Here is a 27645-nt window from a genome sequence, read left to right as displayed (position 1 = left end):
CCCAGGACAGCCGTGCCCCCCGCCCCCCAGAGCTCCCTCCCCAGACTACCCAAGATTTAGTCAGGGGTATATAGTACATAATCTGAAGTTTCACTGGCCTATGGAGCTGCATTCCCTAACCAGACTACTTTGCATCTTGGAACATAAGAACGGCCATACTGGGTCAGACCAAAGGTCCATCTAGCCAGTATCCTGTCTTCCAACAGTGGCCAATGTCAGGTGCCCCAGAGGGAATTAGAGAAGGTGTCTGTTTCACTAGAGGGTGGAGGGAGAAGGATGTCATGCCCTGGGCTCTGGAGAGGGGATGTATACATGCTTGGCTTCTTACAGGAAGTTTAAACCCCAAGGGGGAGGCGTCTCCGGAAGGGAGCGGGGGGCTCTGGGTGTGTCCCCCGGGGAGCAAGGGGGTCCGGGATTGGGGACTGACTGTGACCAGAAGATCTCGGTCTGTAGAGGCTGTGGGGGCGGGGGAACCCCAGGCTGGGGATGTAGTGAATCCTGGGCTGTAGGCTAGCGAAGGGATCCCCTGGGGCGAGGCAGGGGGTCCCCGGGGATCTCAGGCTCTGTGTAGCTGCGCACCGTGCGAGGCGGGGCGGGCCCGGGGGCTGGCGCAGGGCGTGGGGGAGGCGGGGCGGAGGCTGCCGGAGCCCCCGGGATCTGCTTGCTGAGCTCCGGCCCCTGCACTCGGCACCGCGGCTGCCACAAACTGCGGCTGAAAGTTAAGTCCGGCCCCAGCCGCTGCGGGGAGAAGAGCCCGGGGCAGCCCCAGCGAGAGAGCGGGTACCGGGGAGCAGCCCCCGTCCAGCGGCGCAGCTGAGCGCGGAGCCGGGCGGCCCGGGCACTGGGGGCGCTAAAGTCTGCTGGGACAGGGGGGCTCGGATGAGCCTCGGATTTAAAGGCTAAAGGACAGCGAGAGCCGGTGGGCCCCGGGGGCAGGTGCGTCTCCTCACATTGCAGCGGCCTCCCCCGCGCCCCCAGCCGGGCTCCCTCTGCCCGGGAACAGGACTCACCTGCTGCCTGCGGAGCCAGCCTGACAGGGAGCCACCAGATGCAGGTAGGAGGCGGCTGGGCTGAGCAGGGGCGGGCGAGGGTTGGGATGGGGCTTGCCAATGCTCCTGTTATGCTGGCCGGAGGGTGTCACGGACATGGGCAGACCCGGGGGCTCTGGGCTGAGCCATCCCCGCTTTCCTGGTGCCGTAATCCCCCTTCGCCCCGGGGACGGGCAGGCTGGCTGGCTGTCAGCCCGCGTCCGGGGGCTCTGGCTGGCCCCTTCCCCTTCTCCGGCCCAGCCTCTTGGTGCCGAGCCCCAGGCACTGGGGCGGGCTGTAAATCCGAGGAGCAGTCCCAGGGCCGGGTGCCGCTGAGGGGGTGGGAGCGGGAACTCCGGCCGGCTGCCGGGCTGGGGGCACGGGGCAGGAGCGGGATCAGCAGAGGGAAAGGGGCAGGCAGATGTTTCTGGCCCCAGATCAGGTTGGATGGGGTTGCGGGGAAGCGGTTTCTCTCCCTGAGGCGGCACCGGTGGAGCCTTGCGCCGTTCCCCTCCTGGAACAAAGCTGGAGCTGCTGCTCGTGTGGGGGCAGGAAACCTCCCCCCGGCCCTGCCTGCTCCCTTAGCTTTGTTGTGTCCTCTCCAGCTCGCCGCCTACCCCTGCAGCAGGCAGGTGAGGGGAGGGCTTCCCAGGCCCCCCGCTGCTGGCGGGAGCTGCCCCTCGGGTTTGCTGCTGGGGAGTTTGATTTGTGGTCCGGGGTCTCTCGCTGAGGAGCCCGCCGCTCAGCCCTGGCCCCGCGTCCCCAGCCTAGTTCGCCGTGGCCCAGACGCGCTGGGTGGGCGCGAAACTCTCTCTACAACTTTCTGTCACGTTGTGCTTTCTGAACTGGAGTCTGGACGTTGTGTTGGGAGCTGCGGGGTAACGGGAGCCGGCCGCAGCCCCGGGGGAGGGGGGGCTCCTGTCGTCTGAGCCCTCCCCGACTGAGTCTCTCGACTTGCGATTGCTCAGGGCATCTTCGAAAACTGGACACCAGGAGCAGGAAGGTGTCTGGTATTCTGGGAGGCCTGAAGCCCCAGTGCGTGGTGTTGCTGTACATTTAAATCTTGGGGGAAAGGTACCAAACTGATAGTCCTGGAGACTAAGGTCCTTTCTCCACAGCTGGGCGCTAGCAGTACTGCCTTTCTCCCACCTTGTCTGTCAGTGTGCCCTGTCCTGGTGAGAGAATTCAGTTTCTGTGATTCATTCAATCATCGGCCTCTCTGCTGGGACAGAAGCATCACATATAGTGTTTTTTATGCTCAGTACATTTGTCTACCGGCACCTGGACTAAGGCTGCTGACTGATTTTACTAGGTTATAGCTTTCAGTTACTACAAACCAGAGATGGATTTTAATCGGTGACCCATAGGTGGAAAGGCTGTACATGCCATAACTTATCCTGCTGAGCAATCCCATCCTCCTGTACATGTCTGTTAGGCAGACTAGGTCTGCCTTGTGCCTGTGTCATGGCTTATGGATGCAAGCATATAAACCCATAGGTTGTGTTTTTGGGGGGCTTTTTGGTTTTTGGGGGGGGGGCCTTCCTCTGCAGCATGGGACACAGGTCACTTGCGGGTTTGAACTAGAGTAAATGGTGGATTCTCTATAACTTAATGTCTTTAAATCAGGATCTGAGAACTTCAGTAACTCAACCAGAGGTTATGCGCCTATTGCAGGAGCTGGTGGGTGAGGTTCTGTTACCTTCAATGTGCAGGATGTCTGACTAGATGGTCACGATGGTCCCTTCTGACCTTAAAGTCTATGAGTCTACATGGGAACACATACAAACCTGTGAACGAGAGCAAATTGACACCTGTGCACCCCCTCACTGTCCTCATAGAATCATAGGACTGAAAGGGACCTCGAGAGGTCATCTAGTCTGGTCCCCTGCACTCATGGCAGGACTAAGTATTATTTAGACCATCCCTGACAGATGTTTGTCTAACTTGTTCTTAAAAATCTCCAATGATGGAGATTTCACAACTTCCCTGGGCAATTTATTCCGATGCTTAATCACCCCGACAATTAGGAAGTTTTTTCTAATGTTCAACTAAAACTCCCTTGCTGCAATTTAAGCCCATTGCTTCTTGTCCTATCCTCAGAGGTTAAAAAGAACAATTTTTCTCCCTCCTCCTTGTAAAAAACCTTTTATATACTTGAAAACTGTTATCATGTCCCCTCTGTCTTCTTTTTTCCAGACTAAACAAACCCAATTTTTTTCAGTCTTCCCTCATAGGTCATGGTTTCTAGACCTTTAATCATTTTTGTTGCTCTTCTCTGGACTTTCTCCAATTTGTCCACATCTTTCCTGAAATGTGGCGCCCAGAACTGGACCCAATACTCCAGTTAAGCAGAAGAATTACTTCTCGTGTCTTCCTTTCAACACTCCTGCTAATACATCCCAGAATGATGTACATGCATGCATACACCCTTTTTGTATATACATTAGAATACAAACATACATATGCCTGTTCTTGCACACAAATCAACATGATGACATCATCATGCATCAGCGTTCTCTTTCTCTCCTGCACCAGTTTCACAAGTGCACCAACACAAGTTTTCTACAAGCACCATTGTACTGACAGCTTATGTGCCTGTGTGCACCAACATAGTCCCATCTCTTTCATGTATGCCAACACACATGCTCCCAAAAATATGCCCATTAGAACTCTCAATCTCTCATGCATAAATAGGTGCAACAGCTTTCATGTGCCTGTGTACCAACACCCATGATCATTCTTATCCTGGCATTGCACAAGTACACCAGTTCTCTTGTGCAATGTCACATGCATATTTGCACAAAATCTCTTACTCCAAACTTGATTGAATGTGTACACAACACACTTGTTCCCCCACCTCTGCATAGAATTTGTGGGTGTGCACACACATACTTTCACACATGTACACCTCACTCCTTTCTCACATGCACACAAGCACTGGCATACACATGTGTGTGCCCACACACTCCTCTTCTCTCCCAGGCGTGCAAGTGTGGATGCTCACACCTGCACCAACGCACACATTCTCACGTGAGCCAATTCTTTCTGGGTCACACACAACAACACTGCATGTACCAGTGTTCATGCTCCCACCTGCTCCAATTCTTTCCCTCTTGCTCACTCAAAGAACTCTTATATATGCCCATCAACATGTTCCTTGCACGTGCCAACACACTTAGATTATACTGGTAAGCATATCTCCCCCCCATCCAATATATACATGGGCACATATGTTTTCTAACATATGCACTTGTGCACACATATACACTCTCTTTTGTGCTAGGACATACTCTTTCACACACATTGATCTCTCTCTCCCCTCCAGTTTCATATGAGCCTTGGTGCATAAATGATCTCAGGCATGCACATATGCAGGGACACACAAGCTCTCTTTCCCTTTGCACGTCTGCATAAGCATCCCCTTACCCTACCCAGTATGCATGGGTGCATGGACACTGGCAGCACCCTGTTCTTCACTTTGCATTTATAGACTTTCTCACCCATGCACACAAACACTCTTGCTCTTACACTCTCTCCCTCACGCATGCACTTATTTATGCACAGTGGCCATGCACTGGCCATCTGAAATGGCTGTCATATTGTCATAGCACTTTTTGCTTGCTGGCACATGTCCATCCTCTATCACATACACAGGTTTTGTTTTAAAAGGGGAGTGAAACAAAGTGCATGTCCTTTAGAAGAAAGAAAATAAAGACACAGGCCTGACTAAGTTTACAAAGTTCTGGAGGGGTTAATAAAGTAGGAGGGGAAAGAGAGAGGTTCTTTTTTACACTACTGTCCTAGTCATCAACTCATATGAAGTAAGGTGGCATTTCTTTATATACCAAGCGTTGTCAATATATGGAATAAATTACCAAGTGTGTCAGAAACTAGTGTATGTTACAGTTTATTTTTCTTCTTTTAAAGAAATTAGACAAGTATACGCAAGGAAAACCATTGTGAGATCCAACTGCCAATTCAGAGTATGAGGCAGAATTGGATAGGCAAGCTGGCCTCTCTCCATCTGTGGATTTCCTGTGCTCCCAGCTCCATCTCTCACCTGTGCTTTTATACCCAGGAGTGTCAGCGAGGGATTCCTTCCTGTTGGAAAGTAGTTTCCTCCTTGCTCACTTTGTAGCTGTAATATTAGCACCCTCTTCTCTTTAAACACTCCCTGAATTCACCTTCTTTCTAAGATAAATATCATATGTGGTACTTAAAACTACAGTGTCTTCACATGTTATTAATCTCCACCTCAGAGTATTGAAGTTGAAAGGATTTTACAGTCTAGTTCACTTCATTATTGCCAACTTCAAACATTTGAAAAATCTTAAATCAAGCCCCCCCAAATGTGTGATTGGCTTAAAAATCATGTGCTTCTTTTAAATTGGGGTTCTTTTTATTTCCCATCTGGGTTGTTGTTTTTTTTTTAAGGTTTTTTTTCTGAAACTGCAAGTTCTAAAAACTTACCTTTTTACATGAAAGCTGAGATTCTCATGTAATCACTTGTCTACAGGAGCTGAGGCTCTTAGTAAAATGCCAAATATTGTGAGACTTGCAGTACATTCACAAGAGTTGGCAATTCTGTTACTCTTCCCCTTTAATGCTCTTTGCATTTCACTCTGGATCAAAAGGCTGGTAAGTTTCACATTCTGTAGAGTGCTTCTGCACTACTATGATGCTGTTGGATTTGGATTTCCAGAAATGCAGGGCAGCAAATCATCAGAAATAGCCTGTTTATTGAAATCAGTATAAACATATTTCTATTAATTAGTTTTTTTTCTATTTTTTTAAAGCAAAACTTAAGTATAAGTTGACTGACAGTGTCACTTAAACCATTTCAGAATAACTTGGGAACACACAACAAGCACTTCCGTAATCATTTTAAAATCAGGATTCAAATAGCCAAAACTTTCAAGGCAGCACAATTTGTACTAACTGCGGCTCATACTGTATTTTTATAGAGAAAGGGACATAAACTTGTTGGTAAAAGGGATGCAGACTTCGCTGAAAAATTGGAGAAGGTGCAGAGAAGAGACACAAAAATGGTTTGTGGGCTGGAAAAAGTACTTTACAGTGAAAGACTTAAGGAGTTCAGTCTGTTTAGCTTATCAAATAGAAGCTTAAGGGATGACTTGACTATGATGTATATGTACCTTCATGGGGGGAAACTGCAGGACTATATTGCTCTTTAATTTATCAGAGAAAGGCATAAGAAGAAACTATGGCTGGAAATTAAAGCCAGACATTCAAATTAGATTTAAGGCACAAATTTTTAACGGTGAGGATGATTAACCATTGGAGCAAACTATCAAGGGGGAAGTGGTGGATTTTCCATTTCTTAAAATCTTCAGGTCAAGACTGGATGCCTTTCTAGAAGATGTGCTTTAGCCAAACACAAGTTATTGGTCTCTACAGGAGTAACTGGATGAAATTCTATGGCTTGTATTCTACAGGAAGTTAGACTAGATGATCTGATGGCCCCTTCTGGCATCCCAATCTAGAAAACTTATGTGAACTTTTCTGTGTATAATGAGGTGGAGTGATGGGGCAGCCGGAAGCAGATTGTCATTATTTAGCACAGCAGTTTCACATTTCACAGAGTAGCTATATAAATCTTATATTTATAAAATACCTTCCATCCCAGAGTGCTTTCCAAGCTGAAACTAATACATGCTACAAGCTATATATACATAGGGCTCACTTAATTTACCCTTGGTAGTGCAGCCACCTCTACGGTAAAGCATGGCAGCTTTTTTAACAGTCTAAACAACATTTAAACAACATTGACTATTTAAGGACAGGAATTGAAAAATACCGTATCTGGTTGAAGCTACAGGGGAATTTAGATGAGGAGAATCTAATTATTTAGTTGGAATTTGGTTGGAACAAGAAGAATTTAAACCCTTACAAAAAGTATCAAAAGTAGCCTCGCCTCTAGTTTTACATCTCACCTGAAAGATGGCACCCACAGTAATGCAGGGCCTTAACCCCATGTTGTGGTATCGGATCTGAATTAAGCGGCAGAAGGGAAAGCGTTGCCTACTGAATTGTCAGCATCACCTCCTGCATCTCCTAGTATGGTTTTCTTTAGAGGTCTTTCATCTGAGTACAGTCCTACTTTGCCATAGGCACCTTGCTCTTAGCATTGCAGCTATTTTCAGACTGCAATTTCACATGGACACACCCCTGAAAAGCCTTTCCATTTAATATGAAAACCACGTGGAGGGGCTGGGAATGCAGAGAATAATGGGAAAGAAGTGCTTAGATTGTTAGTCTGTCCCATAACTTCATATTCAGTGATGCTCTAGGCTGCAGATTCTTACCCTTCAATGGTTTTGCTGTGGGTGCTCCTCTTGGTACCCAGCAAAAGCAGATGGCTAGGTCTGTGTGAATCCCATCTCTTCTACTGTGTATGTTTACCTGTCTAAATATAACTCCTCAGCCAGTCTCATGCATCCCAGACTGACCTGTTCTCTTGTGGCTGAGCTGTGGGTCTGGCTCTTGCTGCAGCATTTCCTGGCTGCTTTGGGCTCATGGTTTGCAGCTCAGTCCCTCTCTCAAACAGATATATGTTAGACACTCATTCTCTCTAGGACTTTGGGAAGCCAATTCTCCCTGTTCCTAGGTTTTATTTTTAAACCTGCCTGTACAGTGAGAAACCTAACAGCTCTCAGGAGTGGAGGGTCCCTATTCCTCCCCCTCCCCCGATTGCTCACTCCCTCTCTGAATATATACAATACAGTGGGCTTCAGGAAACCTCCTGTCTGCCAGTTACAATCCACACAGTTTATGCTGCAACTCTGATCATTCCCAGAGATCAGGCATGCTGAGGCAATCCTTAAAGGGACAGTGTCTCTCTTTCAGCCTCCGTCAGAATCTCAGACATGGGGTTGGCAGATATTTCCCACAGTATGTCTTTTCTATTTCTATTTTGTTTAGAATTTGATTCCTTTGAGTTTGCTGTAGTTTTTAATTTACTTGGGAAAACCTTTATATACACATCAGCCTTTGAAGAGCAGAGGAGAGAGGAGTGAAGTGGAGAAGGGAAGGACATAATTCTCTGCTGGGTTGAATTAATTTGTTTTAAAATCCTATTCCAGAGACTAGCCTTTACAGTCCAACCCTGCAGCCCTTGCATATCTAAAGAAAGACTGAAAGATGAAATCATTAGTGCCTTGCACAACCATGCAAGAGACTCTTGATTGATTTAGTCGACCACATGAAAGAAATGGTTTGATTCTTGGCATGGTAGACTAGAACTCCTTGAACTAACCCAATGGCCTTGTGGTTAGTGCTGTTGTATTTGGAGTAGAGGTAATTAAGGCCGACGTTTCCAAAAAGGACTGTTGATTTTGGGTGGTTCTAATTTTGAGTTGTCTGACTTGAGCCACTTTAAAAGGGCCTGATTTTCAGAGGTGAGGGGTTAGCACTTTCTGAAAATCAGACCCCTGTAAGTCGTCTGAAATTGGTTCCCCAAAATTATTAGTCACTTTTGAAAATTTTAGCTTAAGAGTCTAAAGCAGTGGTTTTCAACTTGTGGTCCGCAGACCCCTGGGGATCTGCAGACTATGTCCATGAAAGGTTGTCATTACCATAGAACAGTGGTTTTCAACCTGTGGTCCACGGACCTCCATTCAAAAATTTTTAGGGGTCTGCAAATGAAAAAAGATTGAAAACTATTGGTCTAAAGGAGAATTAGAAAAACTGTTTGTCATTGAGTGAGATTAATTCAACCACACACAAGCAAGAATGCTGACGTGATCTCTAATGTGGAGAGACTAGTTCAGACCAAAACTCACAGAACTCTTGACTACATGACTCTCCGGCAAGGATATTCAATTAGAACAAACTGTCCTACGCAGATCAGTAATCTGTGTCCAGACACTGTTGCATACAACTTTTAAAAGTGACCTGAAAAAGAAATAAAATGTGTTTCTCTCTGATGTAGAAAAAAGGGCTGCTTGCTTTTTACCTTAAATCTAGACGTGTCAAGACTTCCTTGGTTTTGTTGGAGGATTTTTTGGGAGTCTAAGATGTTTATTGCAAGTTGTTATAGCTTAACGGGAATGGCTTAGAGATTGAATATTTAATAAAGTAATTGTTTTCCCAAGTGTTCTTTAGTTGTTGGGGTTATGTAGGCATTAACAAAAACAAACAGAAACCAGTGTTTTTAAACAGTCTGACTAAAATTCTCTTTCCTTGTCAATTGTTCAACTTTTAGTATTCATTTCTAATGTGTTATGTCATAGTTTCACTAGTTCTTAACCATAGCATCTCCAAGATAGACAAGATCTGCTTTTTAAAGAAAAAACCAAGAGGATTCTCTTATTTGGTCACAAAAGCTTTCAGACCTTCTTCATACATCATAGAATAGTGAAAAAGGACACAAACCCAAATCTGTCTCGCTTGGAAGTTCACTTTTAAAAGCGGTTTAATTATTTCATGGGTGTTATGTATACTACATTTCTAATTTTCTGAAATCTTGTTTTATACTCAACATAGAAAGTGGATACAATGAACAGATAAAATAAAATTACACAGTATTTTTCTTTTACAAATTTAGCCAATCTGGGGGCTTTCCTAGTACACTATCTAGCTGACCCACCCATTCATTTTAATCTTGCAGAATCTGGGCTTGGTACAATGTCATGGTTTTATTCAGTAACTATGCTGACATTTTCATTTTTGTGTCTTTTTTGGAAAGATTTGGAATGTCCCAACTAGATACTATCACTTCAGACTCTACACAGCCTTGGGTTCTAAGAACTAAAGTAAAGTTTTATGGTCAGCTATCAAGATTTAGTACATTCTACCATACATGTGTTTGTGGAATTTCATTATTCTATACATTGTACCTTAAGGTGTATTATTTGAGCATAAATACCAGTTCTTGTCAGGGCGTAGGATGTGTATACAATAGACTTCTCCCTGCCATTGTGTAATCTGAGTGAGATCACAGTTCCTACTCCAACCAGGAGGTCTCACAAACCCAGGAGCAGCGCCAGGGTTTTTGGCGCCCTAGGCGGGGGTCCTTCCACGCTCCCGGTCGTCGGTGGCAATTCTGCGGCGGGGGGTCCTTCCGCACTCCCGGTCTTCGGGGCACTTCAGCGGCAGGTCCCGGAGCGAGTGAAGGACCTGCCGCAGAATTGCTGCCGAAGACCCGGAGCGCGGAAGGACCCCCTGCCGCCGAATTGCCGCCAAGGGCAGAAAAATGCCGCCCCCCCCCAAATCCTGGCACCCTAGGCGACCGCCTAGGTCACCTAAATGGAAGCGCCGGCCCTGCACAAACCAGCACTACAGGAAAAAAATGGAGTCAGAAGGTTCTTACACCTGTGCAGATGCTGCTTGGTGACCTGTGTCACATTCTTTTTGCCATTTCTATTAACATTCCCCATTTTTACCTTTTAACAATTCGGTTAGATGTTTTAACAGTTTAGAGCAGTATAAAGTGACTTCAGCAATCACTTATTAATGCCAGGAAAGCTTGCAACTGGATAACTTTATTAAGTGCCAGTGCTAGCTGTATAGGTTCCATTTTTTTCTTTAACTGGATGGATTCATAGAATCATAGAATATCAGGGTTGGAAGAGACCTCAGGAAGTCATCTACTCCAACCCCCTGCTCAAAGCAGGACCAATTCCCAATTAAATCATCCCAGCCAGGGCTTTGTCAAGCCTGACCTTAAAAACCTCTAAGGAAGGAGATTCCACCATCTCCCTAGGTAACCCATTCCAGTGCTTCACCACCCTCCTAGTGAAAAAGTTTTTCCTACTATCCAACCTAAACCTCCCCCACTGCAACTTGAGACCATTACTCCTTGTTCTGTCATCTGGTACCACTGAGAACAGTCTAGATCCATCCTCTTTGGAACCCCCTTTCAAGTAGTTGAAAGCAGCTATCAAATCCCCCCTCTTTCTTCTCTTCTGCAGACTAAACAATCCCAGTTCCCTCAGCCTCTCCTCATAAGTCATGTGCTCCAGCACCCTAATCATTTTTGTTGCCCTCCGTTGGACTCTTTCCAATTTTTCCACATCCTTGTAGTGTGGGGCCCAAAACTGGACACAGTATTCCAGATGAGGCCTCACCAATGTTGAATAGAGGGGAATGATCACGTCCCTCGATCTGCTGACAATGCCCTTACTTATACAGCCCAAAATGCCGTTAGCCTTCTTGGCAACAAGGGCAACCTGTTGATTTATATCCAGCTTCTCGTCCACCGTAACCCCTACGTCCTTTTCTGCAGAACTGCTTCCTAGCCATTCGGTCCCTAGTCTGTAACAGTGAATAGGATTCTTCCGCCCTAAGTGCAGGACTCTGCACTTGTCATTGTTGAACCTCATCAGGTTTCTTTTGGCCCAATCCTCTAATTTGTCTAGGTCCCTCTGTATCCTATCCCTACCCTCCAGCGTATCTACCACTCCTCCCAGTTTAGTGTCATCTGCAAACTTGCTGAGAGTGCAGTCCACGCCATCCTCCAGATCACTAATGAAGATATTGAACAAAACCGGCCCCAGGACCAACCCTTGGGGCACTCTGCTTGATACCGGCTGCCAACTAGACATGGAGCCATTGATCACTACCCATTGATCCTGACGATCTAGCCAGCTTTCTATCCACCTTATAGTCCATTCATCCAGCCCATACTTCTTTAACTTGCCGGCAAGAATACTGTGGGAGACCGTATCAAAAGCTTTGCTAAAGTCAAGGAATAACACATCTACTGCTTTCCCCTCATCCACAGACCCAGTTATGCCCTCATAGAAGGCAATTAGGTTAGTCAGGCATGACTTGCCCTTGGTGAATCCATGCTGACTGTTCCTGATCACTTTCCTCTCCTCTAAGTGCTTCAGAATTGATTCCTTGAGGACCTGCTCCATGATTTTTCCAGGGATTGAGGTAAGGCTGACTGGCCTGTAGTTCCCCAGATCCTCCTTCTTCCCTTTTTTAAAGATGGGCACTACATTAGCCTTTTTCCAGTCATCCGGGACCTCCCCCGATCGCCATGAGTTTTCAAAGATAATGGCCAATGGCTCTGCAATCACATCCGCCAACTCCTTTAGCACCCTCGGATGCCGCGCATCCGGCCCCATGGACTTGTGCTCGTCCAGTTTTTCTAAATAGTCCCGAACTACTTCTTTCTCCACAGAGGGCTGGTCACCTCCTCCCCATACTGTGCTGCCCAGTGCAGCAGTCTGGGAGCTGACCTTGTTTGTGAAGACAGAGGCAAAAAAAGCATTGAGTACATTAGCTTTTTCCACATCCTCTGTCACTAGGTTGCCTCCCTCATTCAGTATCAATTCTGTGTCCTAAGAAAACTGCACTGTCCTGAAAAAAAAAAGTCACTTGCTTGTCTTTACTCAGCTTCATAGTATTTTTGCACTACTGCTTCCAAATTATGTAAATACATTTCTGTGTTTCTTCATAACTAGAGTAGCATTCAGAGAGCATACTAACCATTTGCACTTTCTGGTCCATAATAAAAGCTCTGGTACATTAACTAGGCCCGAAGGGAACCTGTTAGACTAAGGCCTCACCTTGACCAGAAAAATGTTGATGAAGTTTAGGTCAGGCCTAGACAACACAAACTATCAAAACCCCACCTAAACTCAACCACTTGTCCTAGTATGGATGCAGGGTAATACCTTCAGATCAGTTTTAGCAGGTTGAGTTAAGGCCTAGACATGAGCTAAAGCTGTTACCCTGAATCTACACTAGAAGTGGCTAACTTCTTTAGCTCAAGTCTAGGCCTTAACTCAACCTGCTAAAACTGATCTGAAGGTGTTACCCTGCATCTACACTAGGACATGTGGTTTAGTTTAGGTGAGGTTTACAGAGATTTAGGGTTGCCAACCCTCCTGGTTTTGCCGGGAGTCTCCTGGAATCAGGCTCTATCTCCCGGAGGCCACTGATGCCAAACTGGGAGATTTTAGGCCACTAAAAGTCCAGCGGCGCAGGGGAGCTAAGGCAGGCTCCCCCCCTGCCCTGGCCCCCCGGCACTCCTGGAAGTGGCCAGCACATCCCCATGGCCCCTGAGAGGAGAGGGAGTCTCCGTGCGCTGCCTGCGCCCCAAGCGCCGACTCCGCAGCTCCCATTGGCCGGGAACTGCAGCCAATGGGAGTTGCGGGAGTGGTGCCTGCAGAGGCAGCGCAGGGAGCCCCCTGTCCCCCCCAGGGGGCCACAGGGACGTGCTGGCCACTTCCAGGAGCGGCGCGTGGAGGGGGTGGTGCATGGAGCCCCCTGGCTCTGCTTACCTTGGGCAGCTCCCGATCAGCAGGGCTAAGGCAGGCTCTGCCCCTGCAGCTCCCATTGGCCACAGTTCCCTGCCAATGGGAGCTGTGGAGTCAGTGCTCAGGGTGCTGGCAGCGCGTGGAGACCCCTGTCCCTCCAGGGGCTGCAGGGACTTGCTGACTGCTTCCGGCACAGTGCCTGGGCAGGCAGGGAGCCTGCCTTAGCCCCGCTGCGTCGCCAACTGGGAGCTGCCCAAGGTAAGCCCCATCCGGCCAGAGCCCCCACTCCTCACCCCCTCCCGCACCCCAACCCCTGCCCCAGCCCTAAGCCCCCTCCTGCATCCAAACTCCCTCCCAGAGCTAGCACCCCCCATCTACTGCCCCATCCCTGACCCCCCTCCCAGAGCCTGCATGCCACATCCCCTCCCACATCCTAACCCCAGCCCTGAACCCCCTCCCAACACCCAAACTCCCTCCCAGACCATGCATCCCAATCCCCTGCCCCAGCCCGGAGTCCCTTCCCACACTCCAAACCCCTTGGCCCCAGCCCAGAGAAAGTGAGTGAGGGTGGGGGAGAGTGAGCAACGGAGGGACGGGGGATGGAATGAGTAGGGTGGGGACTCGAAGAAGGGGCAGGGCCTCGGGGAAGGGAGTGGGGCAAGGGTGTTTGGGTTTGTGTGATTAGATAGTTGGGAACCCTACAGAGATTCCATTTTCTGACCAGCTCTACGAAAGTGTATTCCCACTGGTTCTTCTGGCTGACTATTCCAATGTTTTGTGCGTGATGACTTGTAATTCATTGCAAATTGAATTCTTGGTTGTGTCCACATGGTTGGTTTGGAGAGGCTGAGAGAAGTTAATTTTTCTTACTCTGTGTTGTGCTTTCAAATGAATATCCAGAATTCTTACCTAAAATAAATTTTTCCTTCTAAACTGTTTCCTATGCTTCCTGCTGCATATGGCATATACAAATTAGATCTCTGCTGTTCTTCCAATGTAGTTAGACATCTCATGTGGAAGCTGGGTGTTTTAAACCTATGATTTGAGACAATCTTTTGCTTGGCTGTTGTCCAAACCAGGCTCTCTTGAAAACTACCATACATCTTCTAGCTAAGAAGTCTCTCACTCTCACACACACAAAACAAAACAAAAAACACACCTTTGGTCCCACTACTGCCAGGAACTTTTTCTGCCAGGCCCTGTACCATTTGTTTCTAAAAACTCTTTCAGGTTCTCCCCAGAATTGCTAACACTCTGTTCTGAAGCTGCATCAAAGCACAATCCAAACCAACCTCTGAAACAAGCCATTTCTTTCTTTGTTTTGCATTGCTTTGTTCTCGCTCCCCTTCTAAAATGCAATTGGTCCCACTTTTTATCACCAACCTATTGTGTTTGGAGTAAAGACAATTGAAAATTCAGAGGCCAGATTCACAAACAGTTGTGTGATATCTATTCATCTACACCAAAAGGAGACATATTCTTGAAGGAGGAAAGACCAGTTCTCACAGAAACTTCCCCTGTGTATTTCTCTGGCAAGACTATTACAAACATTACATCATTGGATCAGACCAGTAAAGCTAGGTAATCAGTAAAGCTAGGTGAATATCTCAAACATTTCCACTAATACTTTCTAGAATCAAAAAAATTGAATTCAGGTTGATTGTTTTTGTACAATTTTGTATGTGATCTCCATTAATGTTTTAGCAAATGAGTTTACTGACAGGAATGTTCATAGAAACAGTATGTTATAAGCAAATAGACAGTGTTGATGGAATTTGTATTTTGAAGTTATAAATGCAAATATTTGCATCAGAAACCTGATTCCAAGAGTTGCATTGCTCCATTTGAGGAACAGAAACCATACCTGTCAACTGTGTGTTCAATCAAAGCTAATCAAGTAGCTGAATTTCACTTATCATGTACTGGCAACAAAATGTTCACAAACAATCTATATACCAGGAATTATTTGTAGGAATTATCTGCCAAGTAATTTTGGATGATAAAATTTGAGACAATTATAAATTGCTGTTAAAAAATCTGATAAGAGGAAAAAGAGTCAAACGTCATCAAATTATATATTGCAAATTATTCACTCAGCTCTACTGATCAGTGATCTTAAGGCAGGGCACTGTTACCTAGCAATTTCTAAGGCCTGGTTAACTCTTAGATTTGTCATGTATGCTAGAAGTGCCCTATTTTCCCATATAGAAGACCCTGATTCATTTCCCACCAGTCTGGTCTTTTGTTCTAGGGCCACCAGGGCAGCCCACATGGTCAGGGTTCTGTGATTAGTAATAAATCCTGGTTCATCTGGGCACATTGGATCATTCCAGACCAATGCTCACTTCTCACCCCTGGCTGGCTCCGGAGTAGATTTGACGAGCTGTGGTAAAGTTTTTGTTCAGCCTTTATGGTATAAAATAAGGTCATTGCAATCCAGGACAGAAGGGAAGAGGAGGGAGACTAGGCAATCTCCATGGAAGACAGTCCCTCCCCCACAAAAATCCACTTTTATTGTCACAGGAAAGAATTGGTAAAGTTCTGTCTTTCTCAACAGTCCTTATATAACTCATGCCTGCTTGCAGTGGCACTCTGTCCCCTCTAGTGGCTCCTAGACATCTAGAGATTGATGAGTCTGCTACAATCTTGGCTAAGAGGCAGGTGGCTTTTAGCTCATGGAGTAGAGACTCATACTAAGCTTCAGAGGTCCTAGGTTCAATCCCGCTTGCCAACAACTGGGGTCTGTGGATGTTACACTTGCACTTAAGGTCTGATTGAGTTGCTAAAGCCCTTTGGCACAATGGCCATACTCATTTCCAAGCCCTGTCATAGCTTCTATTTGAGGACAAGAAAAATTACTCTGCATTTACACTGAAACCTCCCATTCAGTCATGCTCTGCCTTGTCCTGTCCTGAACTGAAGAGTTCCCCTCAATGGGGTGGAGGGTTCCCTTAAACTTCAGTGAGGTCACTCATGTGAGTCAGGGTGGCAGGCTGAGGCCCTTTGTTGAGTGGAGAGAGAGAGGCCTTGTTCATGCAGCTGCAGAGAGAGGTCATGAGCATTCCACGTGCCCCAACATCCAGATTCACTTCTAATAGATAATGGGTTATTTTCCAGATTGAACAATTTTAAACAAAAAGGGACTTTTTTTCCCAATGTCTATTTTATTTTAAAATGACCAAGAAAAATTCAGGGTAAGGCTGTCAATCCAAAAATCTTAGACTTTCCGATTCCCATTGTACTGTAGGTAGGAGCACTTTCCATAAAGGCAGGGCTGCACCTTCCTATGTACAGAGGAAAATTATGATCTAAAACAGAGATTCCTCCAAACTGGAAAGCCCCTATTACATTGCCTTCAGCTCCCTCCCTGCCTTTAATGTGGTTTAAAGTATAAACTGTCACAATATAGGATTGCAGCTTCTTTATTTTTCCTCCCAAACACCTTTACATTTGGGGCTGACATGGAGAAAGGAAGAATGGCCCAGTAATCGGGGCATTAGCCTGGGACTTGGGAAACCTGGGTTCAGTTTCCTGTGGGAATTTGAGCAAATCACTTAAGGACAGATTTTTAAAGGTATTTAGGCAAGCACTTAGTGAGTTTTCAAAAGTGCAGACAAGCACGTAGTGAGTTTTCAAAAGTGTCTAAACAGGTTAATTCGCTAACTCCCATTGAAAGTCTATTCTCTCTTAGGTGCCTAACAGGATTTACGAAAGTATCTATCTGTATATTTAGGCACCTAAATACATTTGTAAGCCTTTTTGTGCTTCAGTTCCCCATCTGTACAATGGAGATAATAGTAGTTCCTCATCTCACCGGCGTGTTATGGGAGAAATACATTTAAAAGAGTGTGAGGTGTTCAAATATTATGGACATATAAGTAACTTAATTGGAGACTTCTGATGCAGTCTCCTCTCCACCTACTCTCTCCTCAAATCTTACGGGACTGCTGTAGATATAGGGCACTGTGAGGGGCAGGGGTCCCCTCAAGACCCCACTTCAGGTCCTTGTACTTTCTCTCTCCTCCAGGCCCCAGCTGACACCCAAGGGATTCTTGGAACAAACAGAAAAAAAAGAAAAGTCCTCTCCCCTCTTTCTTCCCTTATGGGAGAGGGGAGTCCATGGGAAATTGAAAAAAAGCAAGTGTCACCTGGAATCCAGGCACTATTCCTAGGTCAGCCTTTTGAACTTCGTCTACACAGGGTCCACTTCCAGCCCCTCCTCATGGGGCATGTTGATCTGAAGCTGGGTAGTGCAGCTTCAGGAGCAGTGAGGCTTGTTGATGTCTCCCTCTTGGCAGGCCTGTCTCAGCTGTCCAAGGCAGGGCAGCCTCCTCCCTGTTCACCATCCCTTCCTGTGGTAGGTTTTCCCTTTTAAGCTCCCCCTCCTGGCACAGCAAGCCTTGCAGGCACAGAAAGCATCAGTTTTAATTGATCTATATAACAAATCTGCTATATAGGTCAAATAAAACTGATGCTTTCCAGGATCTCCTCACAAGTCCTGGGTTCACTGGCTGACCTGAAGATGAATACTGCCTCCTAGTTCAAGTTCCTTGTTTTTTAAAACAAAACCAGCTAACCAAACCAACAACAAAAAACCCACCATACTGAACAGCAGAAGAAACAGACCTTTCTGCTAGATTCCTACCTTTGTTCTGCTCAACCATTCGTACCTCATGCTGCATTTTGGGAAGGGCGTACACCAAGCTAAATGTATCTACCTTCTCCTTGAAATGCGGTATGGGGCACAGCGTTGTTTGGTTGAGTTCATGTAGAACCTAAGGTGAGAAGCCAGCTTTAATTTTCAGCCTTGGGTTGGATTCACTGGTCAGTCGACTCACACAGGACTTTTAAGTTCAGATCAGCAGCTTGTTTTTGAAGGAGGGACATAAAACCTACTTTTTAAATAAAAAAACAAACTAATTTTAGCTACAAAAATAAAATTGAGACAACCATATTTTTCTTGCTCAACACCCAATAAGAACGAAGAGTTGTCTTTGGACAAGTCACCTTAGAAAAACAAAAGTTCATAGCTTAAACACATTGGCTCACTGGGTACAGGAGTTGGTATGATACTAAGTATAATTCTAAATAGAAAGAGGTGCAGTCATGACAACAAACTCTCCTGGAGTCCTTGGATTTGCTGTTGTATTCGGACCCAGAAATTTGTACATCTAAGAAATCCATAAAGACAGTCAATGAAGTGAAGTGAATTGTCAGCTAAAGATGTTTAAAATTTATACTTTTTAGGCTTGATTCTGATCTCTGTTTCATCTCTTTTAGCTGAGTGATTCCTGATTGACATTGCTGTGAGAAGAGCAACAAGCTTTGTCTTTGGCTGTCTTGTTGGCACACAAGATATGTTTAAAACTCAAACTATCCCATATACGGCTTTATTTTTATCCCAAGGTTCTGATGATGTGTAACCCACAAGACTGAAACTTTCCTTTGTGTTTCTACAGTGCCTAATACACTGGGGGCCTCTGGATACTACTGCAATACCAATAATAAATTGCAGAACTCCTCACTAAAACAATACAGACCTATAAAATTAGATTTCTTTAGAAGGTGTCAGTTGTTAGAGCAGGGGACTGGGAATCAGGACTCCTGAGTTCTATTCCAAGCTCTCTGTCCTTGGACAAATCTGTGTACTTCATTTTTCCCATGTGTAAAGCCTGCCTCATAACGGCAATGCAAATGAATGTCTGTGAGGTGGTGCAGAAAGTGCAGAGTATTATCATTATCATCTAGCTGGGTGCTGTTTATACTCTCTATAACATAGTGTTGTTGAGAGGAGAGGCTGTGACATTTTTCTTCAGCCCTTATCGCAGACTGTGGCTATCCTGTCTCTTTGGCCGTCCTGTCCTGTCCTCTTTGCTGTTGTTAGGGAGGGAGCTAATAAATTAATAGTCTTTAGCAGACATTATTTTACAAACCGATCAGCTCTGTCTCTTGAATTTTCTGTTCTTTAGTTCTAAATAATAATGCTTAGCACTTTACATCTGGAAAGTGAAGTGAAAACTAATTCATCTTCGCAACCCCTTTTTGTCGGTATTATCATTCATATTTTATAAATGGGGAAACCGAATCATAGAAAGGTGAGTGACTCGCCCAAGGTCATACGCTGAAGCCTGGTCTACACTTAAAAATTAGATCATCCTAGCTACATTGCTCAGGGCTCTGGAAAATTTTGTGCCCTGTGCAATATTATCAGATCAACCTAACCCATAGTGAAGTTGTGGCTCGGCAGATGGAAGAATTCTACTGTCTCTTGGAGAAGTGAATTTACTACATTGAAAGACAAACCCTTTCTGTTGATGTGGGAAGTGTCTACACTATAGTGCTGCAGTGCAGAGGTGTCGTATGGAGGGGCATGCAGGGTCACGTGCCCCCCCCCCATTGTTCGGTCATATGGTGTGGCCAGGTTCCCTCCCTGTGGGACATCTGAGCCTGCGAACTGTGCCCAGTAGGGAGAGGCAGAAGGAACAGCTGGGAGCTGCAGGGAGGGGCCGCTGCTTTCTGGGAGTGGTGTGTGTGACTCGAGCTGTGCTGGGGTTGTGGGCCCACCCCACCCCCCACACTATCAGCAGGTACGGGTCATCTCTGCTGCAGCGGCACAGCTGTGGCGGCATAGATGTGATACTGTAGCGCCCATAGTGTAGACATACCCAGAGTCACTGGCAGAGGCGTACTTGGCTCCTTTGATTCCAGCAGTGAAAACTGAAATTGGCGGACTCAGTCAACACCTCCGGAACAATGGACATGTTACATAAAATCCCACAGCACCAAGTAATAGTGCTATAGTTAATACTTAACTTTGGCAACAATCTGATGCTTTGTCCTGCCAATAAAGCTATTGACATGGAAACTAGCATCTGAGCCCTTGCCTGTCTGAAGGCAATTGGTGGGTTTTGGAGTTTTGGTCTTTAGATCAGGGTTTCAGCATATTGACGCTGAGGCATGGCTTGGGATCCAGGGAGAAATACAAATAGGTGCACCATGGGTATAATCTCTTTTGGATTCTGAGACCCAAAACTATTGTTTCCTACCCTGGTCAGCCAGGCCCTTCCTCGTGAGGGGATACAGCATACCAGACAGTGCAAAGGAGCAGCGTGGGCAGAGAAATCAGTGTGATCTACACCCACCCCCTCATCCCAACCCCCTATGCAAATATGCACAAAAAACAGTGGGTAGATTTTTAAAAGCCACTGCTCTCCTTTTCATTCCTACAGGGGCCTCTTATGTCAGTGGTCATGAGAATGGGTCATGCATACAGGGCAGCACTTATAAGGAGCAACCTAAGCTTAGGACAGCACTCCACTCAGCCATGAGAGCATGAGCAGCTGTCACCAAAGGATCTCTACGCAAGGCAGCATGTAGCCTTCTGGTGAGTGGGGAGGAGGAATAAAACAAGAAAGAAGGTAACTGGGATTTAAAAGGACAGGAGTGAAAGACAAAATGGACAGAAAAAGGAGTGATGTGGCAACTGATCTGGGGGCAGGGGGCAAGAGAATACAGGGGCCATCACTACTGCACTCTTATACCACAGTGATGAATGTAGGAGAAATACCCAGACTGTGTGTGGCGGGGCAGGGCAGGGCAGGGCACGGGGGGAGTTAATACAAAAAGTTGGGACCCACTGCTGTAAGCTGTCTGCTCTCAGCATTAACTTCCTTGCCTATGTTTTGCTCCCCACTCCTCCTGCTCTGTCATCTCAGGCTATGATTTCCTAAATTAAGCAAAATGGGACTAGGTTAGTACTCCAGGTAGGAAACATCAAAGGAAACCCCACAGGCTGAGGAAGTGATGCATGAGATGCCCTTTTCTCTATTAGCATTGAACCAATGTTCCAGCAGGGAGCTAGGGGGTACTGTGCTGTTGGAGGGCACCATCATTCACATGGGATGTAAAAATAGGGTCCTGACCAATTGTCATTAAAAATTCCGGGGCATTTTTCACAAAAATAGGGTTGTTAATCCCTAATATGCTGCCCAAATTCCAATATGGGTAATTACACAGTCCCCTTAAACTCCTGTAGTTTCAAGTAGGTATTCTTCACTTCCTAATTTATTGTGTCACGTGCTATTGAGCAGCGGCTGTGCTCCACCTCAGAAATAGCTGCATTACACCAGTGGTTAAAATGATCCTAACCTTTACAATTTGTAATCAAATTGTCGAGTGCTTTGGGATCTTTAGATGGAAGGTGCTATTTAATGATCAGTGATATAATGGTTTTGTATACCCAGGGTTCACTACATGAGAGCCAAAAGCTGGTAGCCTGTAACTGACCATTGCTCACACTCCATCTCCCAGCCCAGACAGGGCCAGGAGGGTTCTCAGTCTTCATCTGGGAACCTCCCTAACTGTGTCTCAACTATCTGAGCATATGGAGACACAATCTACAGAGAACTGTAATGGGACATGCCTATCCACCCCACAAGCCCCCGAAAATGAGTATCTCTGATGTTCACTAATGAGTGGTTGTGGGACTTCACAGCTGGGACTGTTGCATCCATTTCTCAGCAGAGAATAAAGTTTGTGCCTTGCTGCTGTATTTCGTTTTCCTGGCATTGGCTGACATGGAACAGCAGGGCATTGCCTCTCTTGTACTAGTGTGAACTGCAATGTGAAAGCATCTGGTGCAATACCATGCTGTTCCATTGCTCCCTTTTTCTGTTGCCTGACCTTTAGACCTGCTCATTAGATGAAGAGAGGCCAACAGTGCATGGAGATGCACTGGGTCTGTTCAGTTTAAGGACTAATGGGATCTGTGCCAGACTAGGACACTTTTCTTCTGGCCACGCCATAGCCCCCCCCCCCCCCCCCCAAAAAAAAAGTTGCAGAAATAGAAGGATTCAGGTACAAGTGACAAAAATGCTTAGAGGTATCGAGAGACTAAAAAGATTAGGAGTATGTAAGTTAGAGAGATGAGTTAGTGGGGACATGACAGAAGTACACAGATTAATGAGAAGTAAACCAGGCATTCCTGTATATATTTTTAAATAATACAAAGACAAGAGAACATTCAGTGAAATTGAAATGCAATAAATTTGACATAGGTAAAATTTAAATACTTTTTACACAACACATAATTAACATGTGGAACTCATTGCTACTAGATGTCAGTGAGACCAAGAACTTTAATAGGATTCAGAGAGGATTAGACATTTATATAGATAATAATATGATCCACAGTTAGGCTAAAATTAATATCTGTTATAAGGAATATCAACACTTCTTCTTCAATACATTTTCCCTAGCCTCCAGCTCTTGCTAGTTACATTTCTTCCTCACCCCCACAAGCATGTAATACCTTCCTCTGAAATGTCTGGTTCTGGCCACTGTCAGAGATAGGATACCAGACTAGAGAGATAATTGGTCTGATCTGGCATGCAAGTCCCTATGTTCTTAAATGGGGATGTGGCAATAGAATATTTTCTACCTCTAGGTGATCAGTACAAATCTGGCCCAGATCAGTAGTAACTGAAAGTTGCATATCACCTGAAGGCTGATTTGTGGTTTATGAGAAATAATTTCATGGTCTCAATCTAGCTCCTAGTAGAAAATTGTCCAAATTGCCAAAACTACTGTTCCACCATTGTTGGCATTAATTGCCCCCTTGCTGGCAATCTCAGCACTGAGACAGAGAACTAAATGAGGTGTGTGACAGAGCCATACATTCATGCCCTATAAGTGATCTCTGCAGATCAGAATTGAGAGAGCTTGTGCTGCACTTGTTCTCTTCATAAATACTGTACTTCATTCTCCAAGAATGCCAGTCTGACCTCTTTGGTCATCAATAAGTCTCTATCCTTGAACCTGTAACAGTTGCACAGGATACTGCCACTAACCCTACCTTTTGTTGTTAAGTTGTCTAAGCCGCTCCTCTCCCTCTTGTTGTTTTATCGCTTTAATATCAACAACAATTTCCCCTTGACACAGTGCCCATTTGGTGCTGCAGGCAGAGAAGTCTGAGCAATAGCACCGTGACATCAGAGGTAATTCAGCCAGTCATCACTCCCTCCCTCCAGTAACCCTAATCCTGCTGCCTGCTTTGGTCATCTCTCCCCTTGACAGTGCCCATTTGGTACTGCAGGCAGACCAGGCAAAGGTAAATGAAGGGAGCCATAGTGAAAATCTCCAGCCTCACTACTACTGGACAAGTAAAGGTCCCTGATTTGAAGCAGCCCCTGCTATTCCAATCCTGATCCCCTTTATCCCCCAACTCTGTCAAAGCACCTCAGCCTTGACCTGTAGTTCCATTGGTTGAAATGAGTCAGCAAACGAAATTGAAGTATGCAAATGAACAGGAGGGAGGGCATGGTAACTGGCAGAGTTGCCTCTGACCTCAAAATGCTTCTTTGCCTGCAGCACCGAATGGGCAGTACGCGGAGATCAGGCTTTTCTGGTGTCCTGCTTTTCTTATTTTCACCAAAATCAATCAAGTTCTTCCCATTGATGACTAGAATGTTCCCTGGCAGTTTGCATGCAGTCTTCAAAAGTGCCAGGGAACTTGATTGGATGCAGTCTTCAAAAGTGCCATCAAGCTGAGTGTTAAGCCTCACTGTGCTTGGCCAAACAGTGCGTTATATTGTAACAAATCTGTGGCCACCTAAGGACTTCCCAAGTTCTCCTATATTGCATACCATGCATACTTTGAACTTCATAGGGGCAGCTGGGATAGAACTCAAGTCTCCCTATTCCAACAGCCCAGGCCCTTACCAAATTAACTAAAGGAGAATGTTTGTTAGCAGTATAGGGCCTATGACACATAGTAGAGCAAACTTGATTCCATCCAGTAGAGGGTACCCATACATATAAACACTAGCTAGTTCATTGCAGCTGTTCTGATCCAGCTCTCACTGTGGATACTAACCTTTTGGTCAAGCCCCTTCTTTTCAGTGGTTGCCCAGGTGATAATGTTTGTCATGTCTGCTATCAAGCCGCAGTGCTCATCAACTGAATTGACATAAGAGAGACAGGATAAAATGTTCCAAAAGATGTACCTGACTTGCAAATGGAGAAAATATAGGCAAAACTGAGCAGTTACACATGCAATTTGGGTGTGTGTATTTTAGCAGGTTGATTCAAACTGTGTGCAACTGTGCAATTTGGATTGCAGGGGCCTCTGCAGGCATTTTATTTGCTTTCCACTCATGGGAGTTTGTAGCTTCTGAATTTTGCTACACATCTCTGCCTAGATTGTACACAGAATTTCAAAGTGCTCCTCAGTCAAAGCTGCCGAGTTTGATCTTGCTTTGTGTTTGTCCAGACTACAGGTTATAATGCAGAACTGTAGCTCAGTCCCATCTGTGCTGAGAAAGGTCACAAACCTTTCAGCAAACGTGGGCTGAGTTTGTGCCAAATCCCAGAATCAGTTGTTTTTTATGGTTTTTGGGGGTCTTGTTGAAAGTGTCACATGGCTCCAAAATTTACCCCACAGAGCAAACCTAGTGTGTGATCACAGGTCTGTGGTGTTAGGGAAGAAGAGGACATTTGTTGATCCAATTCCAGACTGCTGAGTTTTCAGTGTCAATTATCCCATTAATGTTCAACACCTTTACAGTATTTACAATGTATATGCAGGATTCATGAGCTTCTGTATATCAGAGGGGAAAACTCATGTCTGAAAGGAGGTGTGAAATAAGGCACCCTTGGATTATATAGAAAAAAAGACCAAAGGCTATAAAAATATCAAATGCAGAAAACTTTACAACTACCATTAAAAATATCTCTCATTTCCCTAATGCCTTTTATCCTGAAAAATCCCAGAATGGTTCACAAATATATATGCAATAGAAACACTTCACCCATCACCGAAGTGCCACCACCTCTGAGTGAAACACAGCAGCTATTGAACAGTGCAACAATTTAGGACAGAAAGTGGGGAAAATACTGTCTAACAGAAATTTCAGGAAAAATGCAGCAAGGCCGAATGTAATTACTCATGTTGGCATTTGGCCAAGTTAACACTCCAATTCTTGTGAGAAGTGGCATGTTGTTTTTAATGACCACAAGTGTGTTCAGGCCTTCATTTATCTCATCTGAAAGATAGCATCTCCAGCAGGTTAGCACTGCCTAGCATCATGCTGGATCATTGATTCAGTACTGACTCAGAGGAAGAGTACTGCCCACTGAGTCACCCACATCACTTCCTGCAGCACCTGGATTTTCCTTGGAGTACTGACAGCCTCACCACTGCCTAGCTGGCGATACCAGATGATATCATGACCCCTGAGGTGGTCTGGCTGCAGTTAAATATAGAGAGATACTGAAAAGCAGTTTTCATAGTAAATGTTGGAAGGTTTTTTTGAACGATTGGATCTTGGGTTACAGATCTCAAAAACAAGAAACCTTCTTTAACTGACTTAATAATAGTATAGTTTTAAAAGTACTTGTTTGGCCAGTGCTGACTACATGCTTACACAGCTACCCCTGGCCTGGGAAAGATCTAAACCACAATGGCTAAGTATAGAGGCCTCTAAAATATTTTCATATATACAGTGCCTGAATAAACAAACATAACCAGTCTCTCTTCTGCCTACAAGAGCAATATTTTCCATAGGATTGGTATTGACAGAGGTTTTCCCCTGTAGTTATAGTTATCTATTAAAATAAAAAGCCTCCAGAATTGCATCCCTCTGCTGAACCCGCCTTCACCCCCACCTTGAATCCAATATAAGCAATGTCATCTCTTTCTGAGGAAAAATAAGACTTTTCATTCTGTGTCCGAATAGCTCCTGACTGGTTCTTGTTAAAAACACCACAGAGGAGGATTCAAACACCAGGACACTAGTGCCAGGATTCACAGCCGTAGTTTCTGAGAACAGCAGGGTCTGTGCACTAGGGCACTAATTCTGGGAGTCACTCTCCTAGCATGGTAGGATCCATGTACAACGCAACCAGAGCTGCAATTCACCTCCAGTCTACAGTAGAATCGCTACAGCTCTCCCGTTTACTCCACCTCCCTGAGTGGCAGTAGCTATGTCAGTGGGAGAGCTTCCTCCACCAACATAGCGCTGTCCACACTGGCTCTTAGGTTGGTGTAACTTGTCACTCGGGGGGGGGGGGTGTGTGGCTTTTCCATATCCCTGAGTGACTTAAGTTATACCGAAGTAACCGCTAGTGTGTACAAGCTCCTGTGGGTGCAGTGAAATCCATACACCCTTGCAGAGAAAGTACATCTGTGTGCAACACCTAGTTTGTGTGCAGCACTCTGGAGCCCACGGATGGTATTTTGTAGTGAAAGTCTATCTCTTAGGGTATTTCTACACTACAAGGACTACAGCGGCATAGCGCCAGCACATTATGGCTATAGATCCTTTGCTGGCACAGAAGCAGTTCTGGGAATCCCCTCGCTTTTATGATAACAAGACCTTGTCTCCCTTTTTGGAATCAGTCAGTCTCTTTGTATGTTTGTGTCAATACAGAGCTGAATATGAGAAACCTCTTATAACACAGAACCACAGTCAAATAGGCTTAGTCTGTTTAAACTTATTTGTCTTGAATTGTATCTGAAGAAAGAATGAGGAGTACTTGTGTACTCCTCATTCTTTTTGCTGATACAGACTACCACGACTACCACTCTGAAACCTGTATCTGAAAAGATGATTTATCATCTTACGCGTGTTCCCCAACAAAGGCCATGCTCTAGGAAAGCAGAGTACAGAAGGGATGGGGGATGGAAAATTCATGCTTGCTAGAACCTGCCCTGGCATAGGGAATGACTTCTGAGAGATTTCCCACACCATGCCCCGGAAGTGGTGATGATGATGATCATTAAGACACTCTGCACTTCCGTGGTGACTTCCATCCAAAGATCTCAAGGTACTTTACAGACATTCATGAATTTAGCCTCCCAACACCCCATAGGTTAGCAGTGTCATTCTCAATTTACATCCGAGGCACAGAGGGGTGGTGTGACTTACCTAAGATCATGCAGTGAGCCTTGAAAAGAGCGCTCAGCAATTCTGAAAGTCAGGCTATAAGTCTCCTAGCTCCCAGTTCCCTCCTCTTACCACTAGACCACCCTTTTGCATAGTAGCAGAGGAGAGGCATACAGCATGTATACAGGGCATTCTATTGTAATTTCCTAGGGATAGGATTCTTTCTGTTCTTCTCCCCTTCCTTTTATTTCACTCTGCTCAATCATGCTCTCCAGCTGCCTGCTCTGTTAGTGATGAGTAGGGCTCCGTGTCTGTCACGGAGGTCACGGATTCCGGACTCCCCGGAGCCAGCTGTTCAGGCAGCCCTGGGGACAGCCACACTGGGCACTGCTAGAACAGCTCTGCAGCCAGCCACGTGGGCGGTCCTGCAGCCAGCCGCACTGGCGGCCTTGGGCTGCTAGCCCCAGGGACCACCTGAGCAGCTGCCAATGCATCTGGCTCTGG

General features: G+C 45.6%; 1 protein-coding gene across 1 annotated transcript in view; it reads left to right on the top strand.

The window, feature by feature from the left end:
* Positions 1-718: 718 nt before the first annotated feature.
* Positions 719-27645, top strand: part of WNT5B (Wnt family member 5B) — a 95992-nt gene continuing 69065 nt past the window's right edge. Inside the window, exon 1 of the mRNA XM_024204538.1 lies at positions 719-1054. Within this exon, the coding sequence (XP_024060306.1) occupies positions 1049-1054 (6 nt within the window). The 5' untranslated portion in view covers positions 719-1048. The remainder of the gene's footprint in view (positions 1055-27645) is intronic.

Source organism: Terrapene carolina, unplaced genomic scaffold, assembly GCF_002925995.2.
Source record: "Terrapene carolina triunguis isolate 2854851 unplaced genomic scaffold, T_m_triunguis-2.0 Scaffold190, whole genome shotgun sequence".
NCBI lineage: Eukaryota > Metazoa > Chordata > Testudines > Emydidae > Terrapene > Terrapene triunguis.
This window is presented reverse-complemented; position numbering and strand designations above follow the sequence as displayed.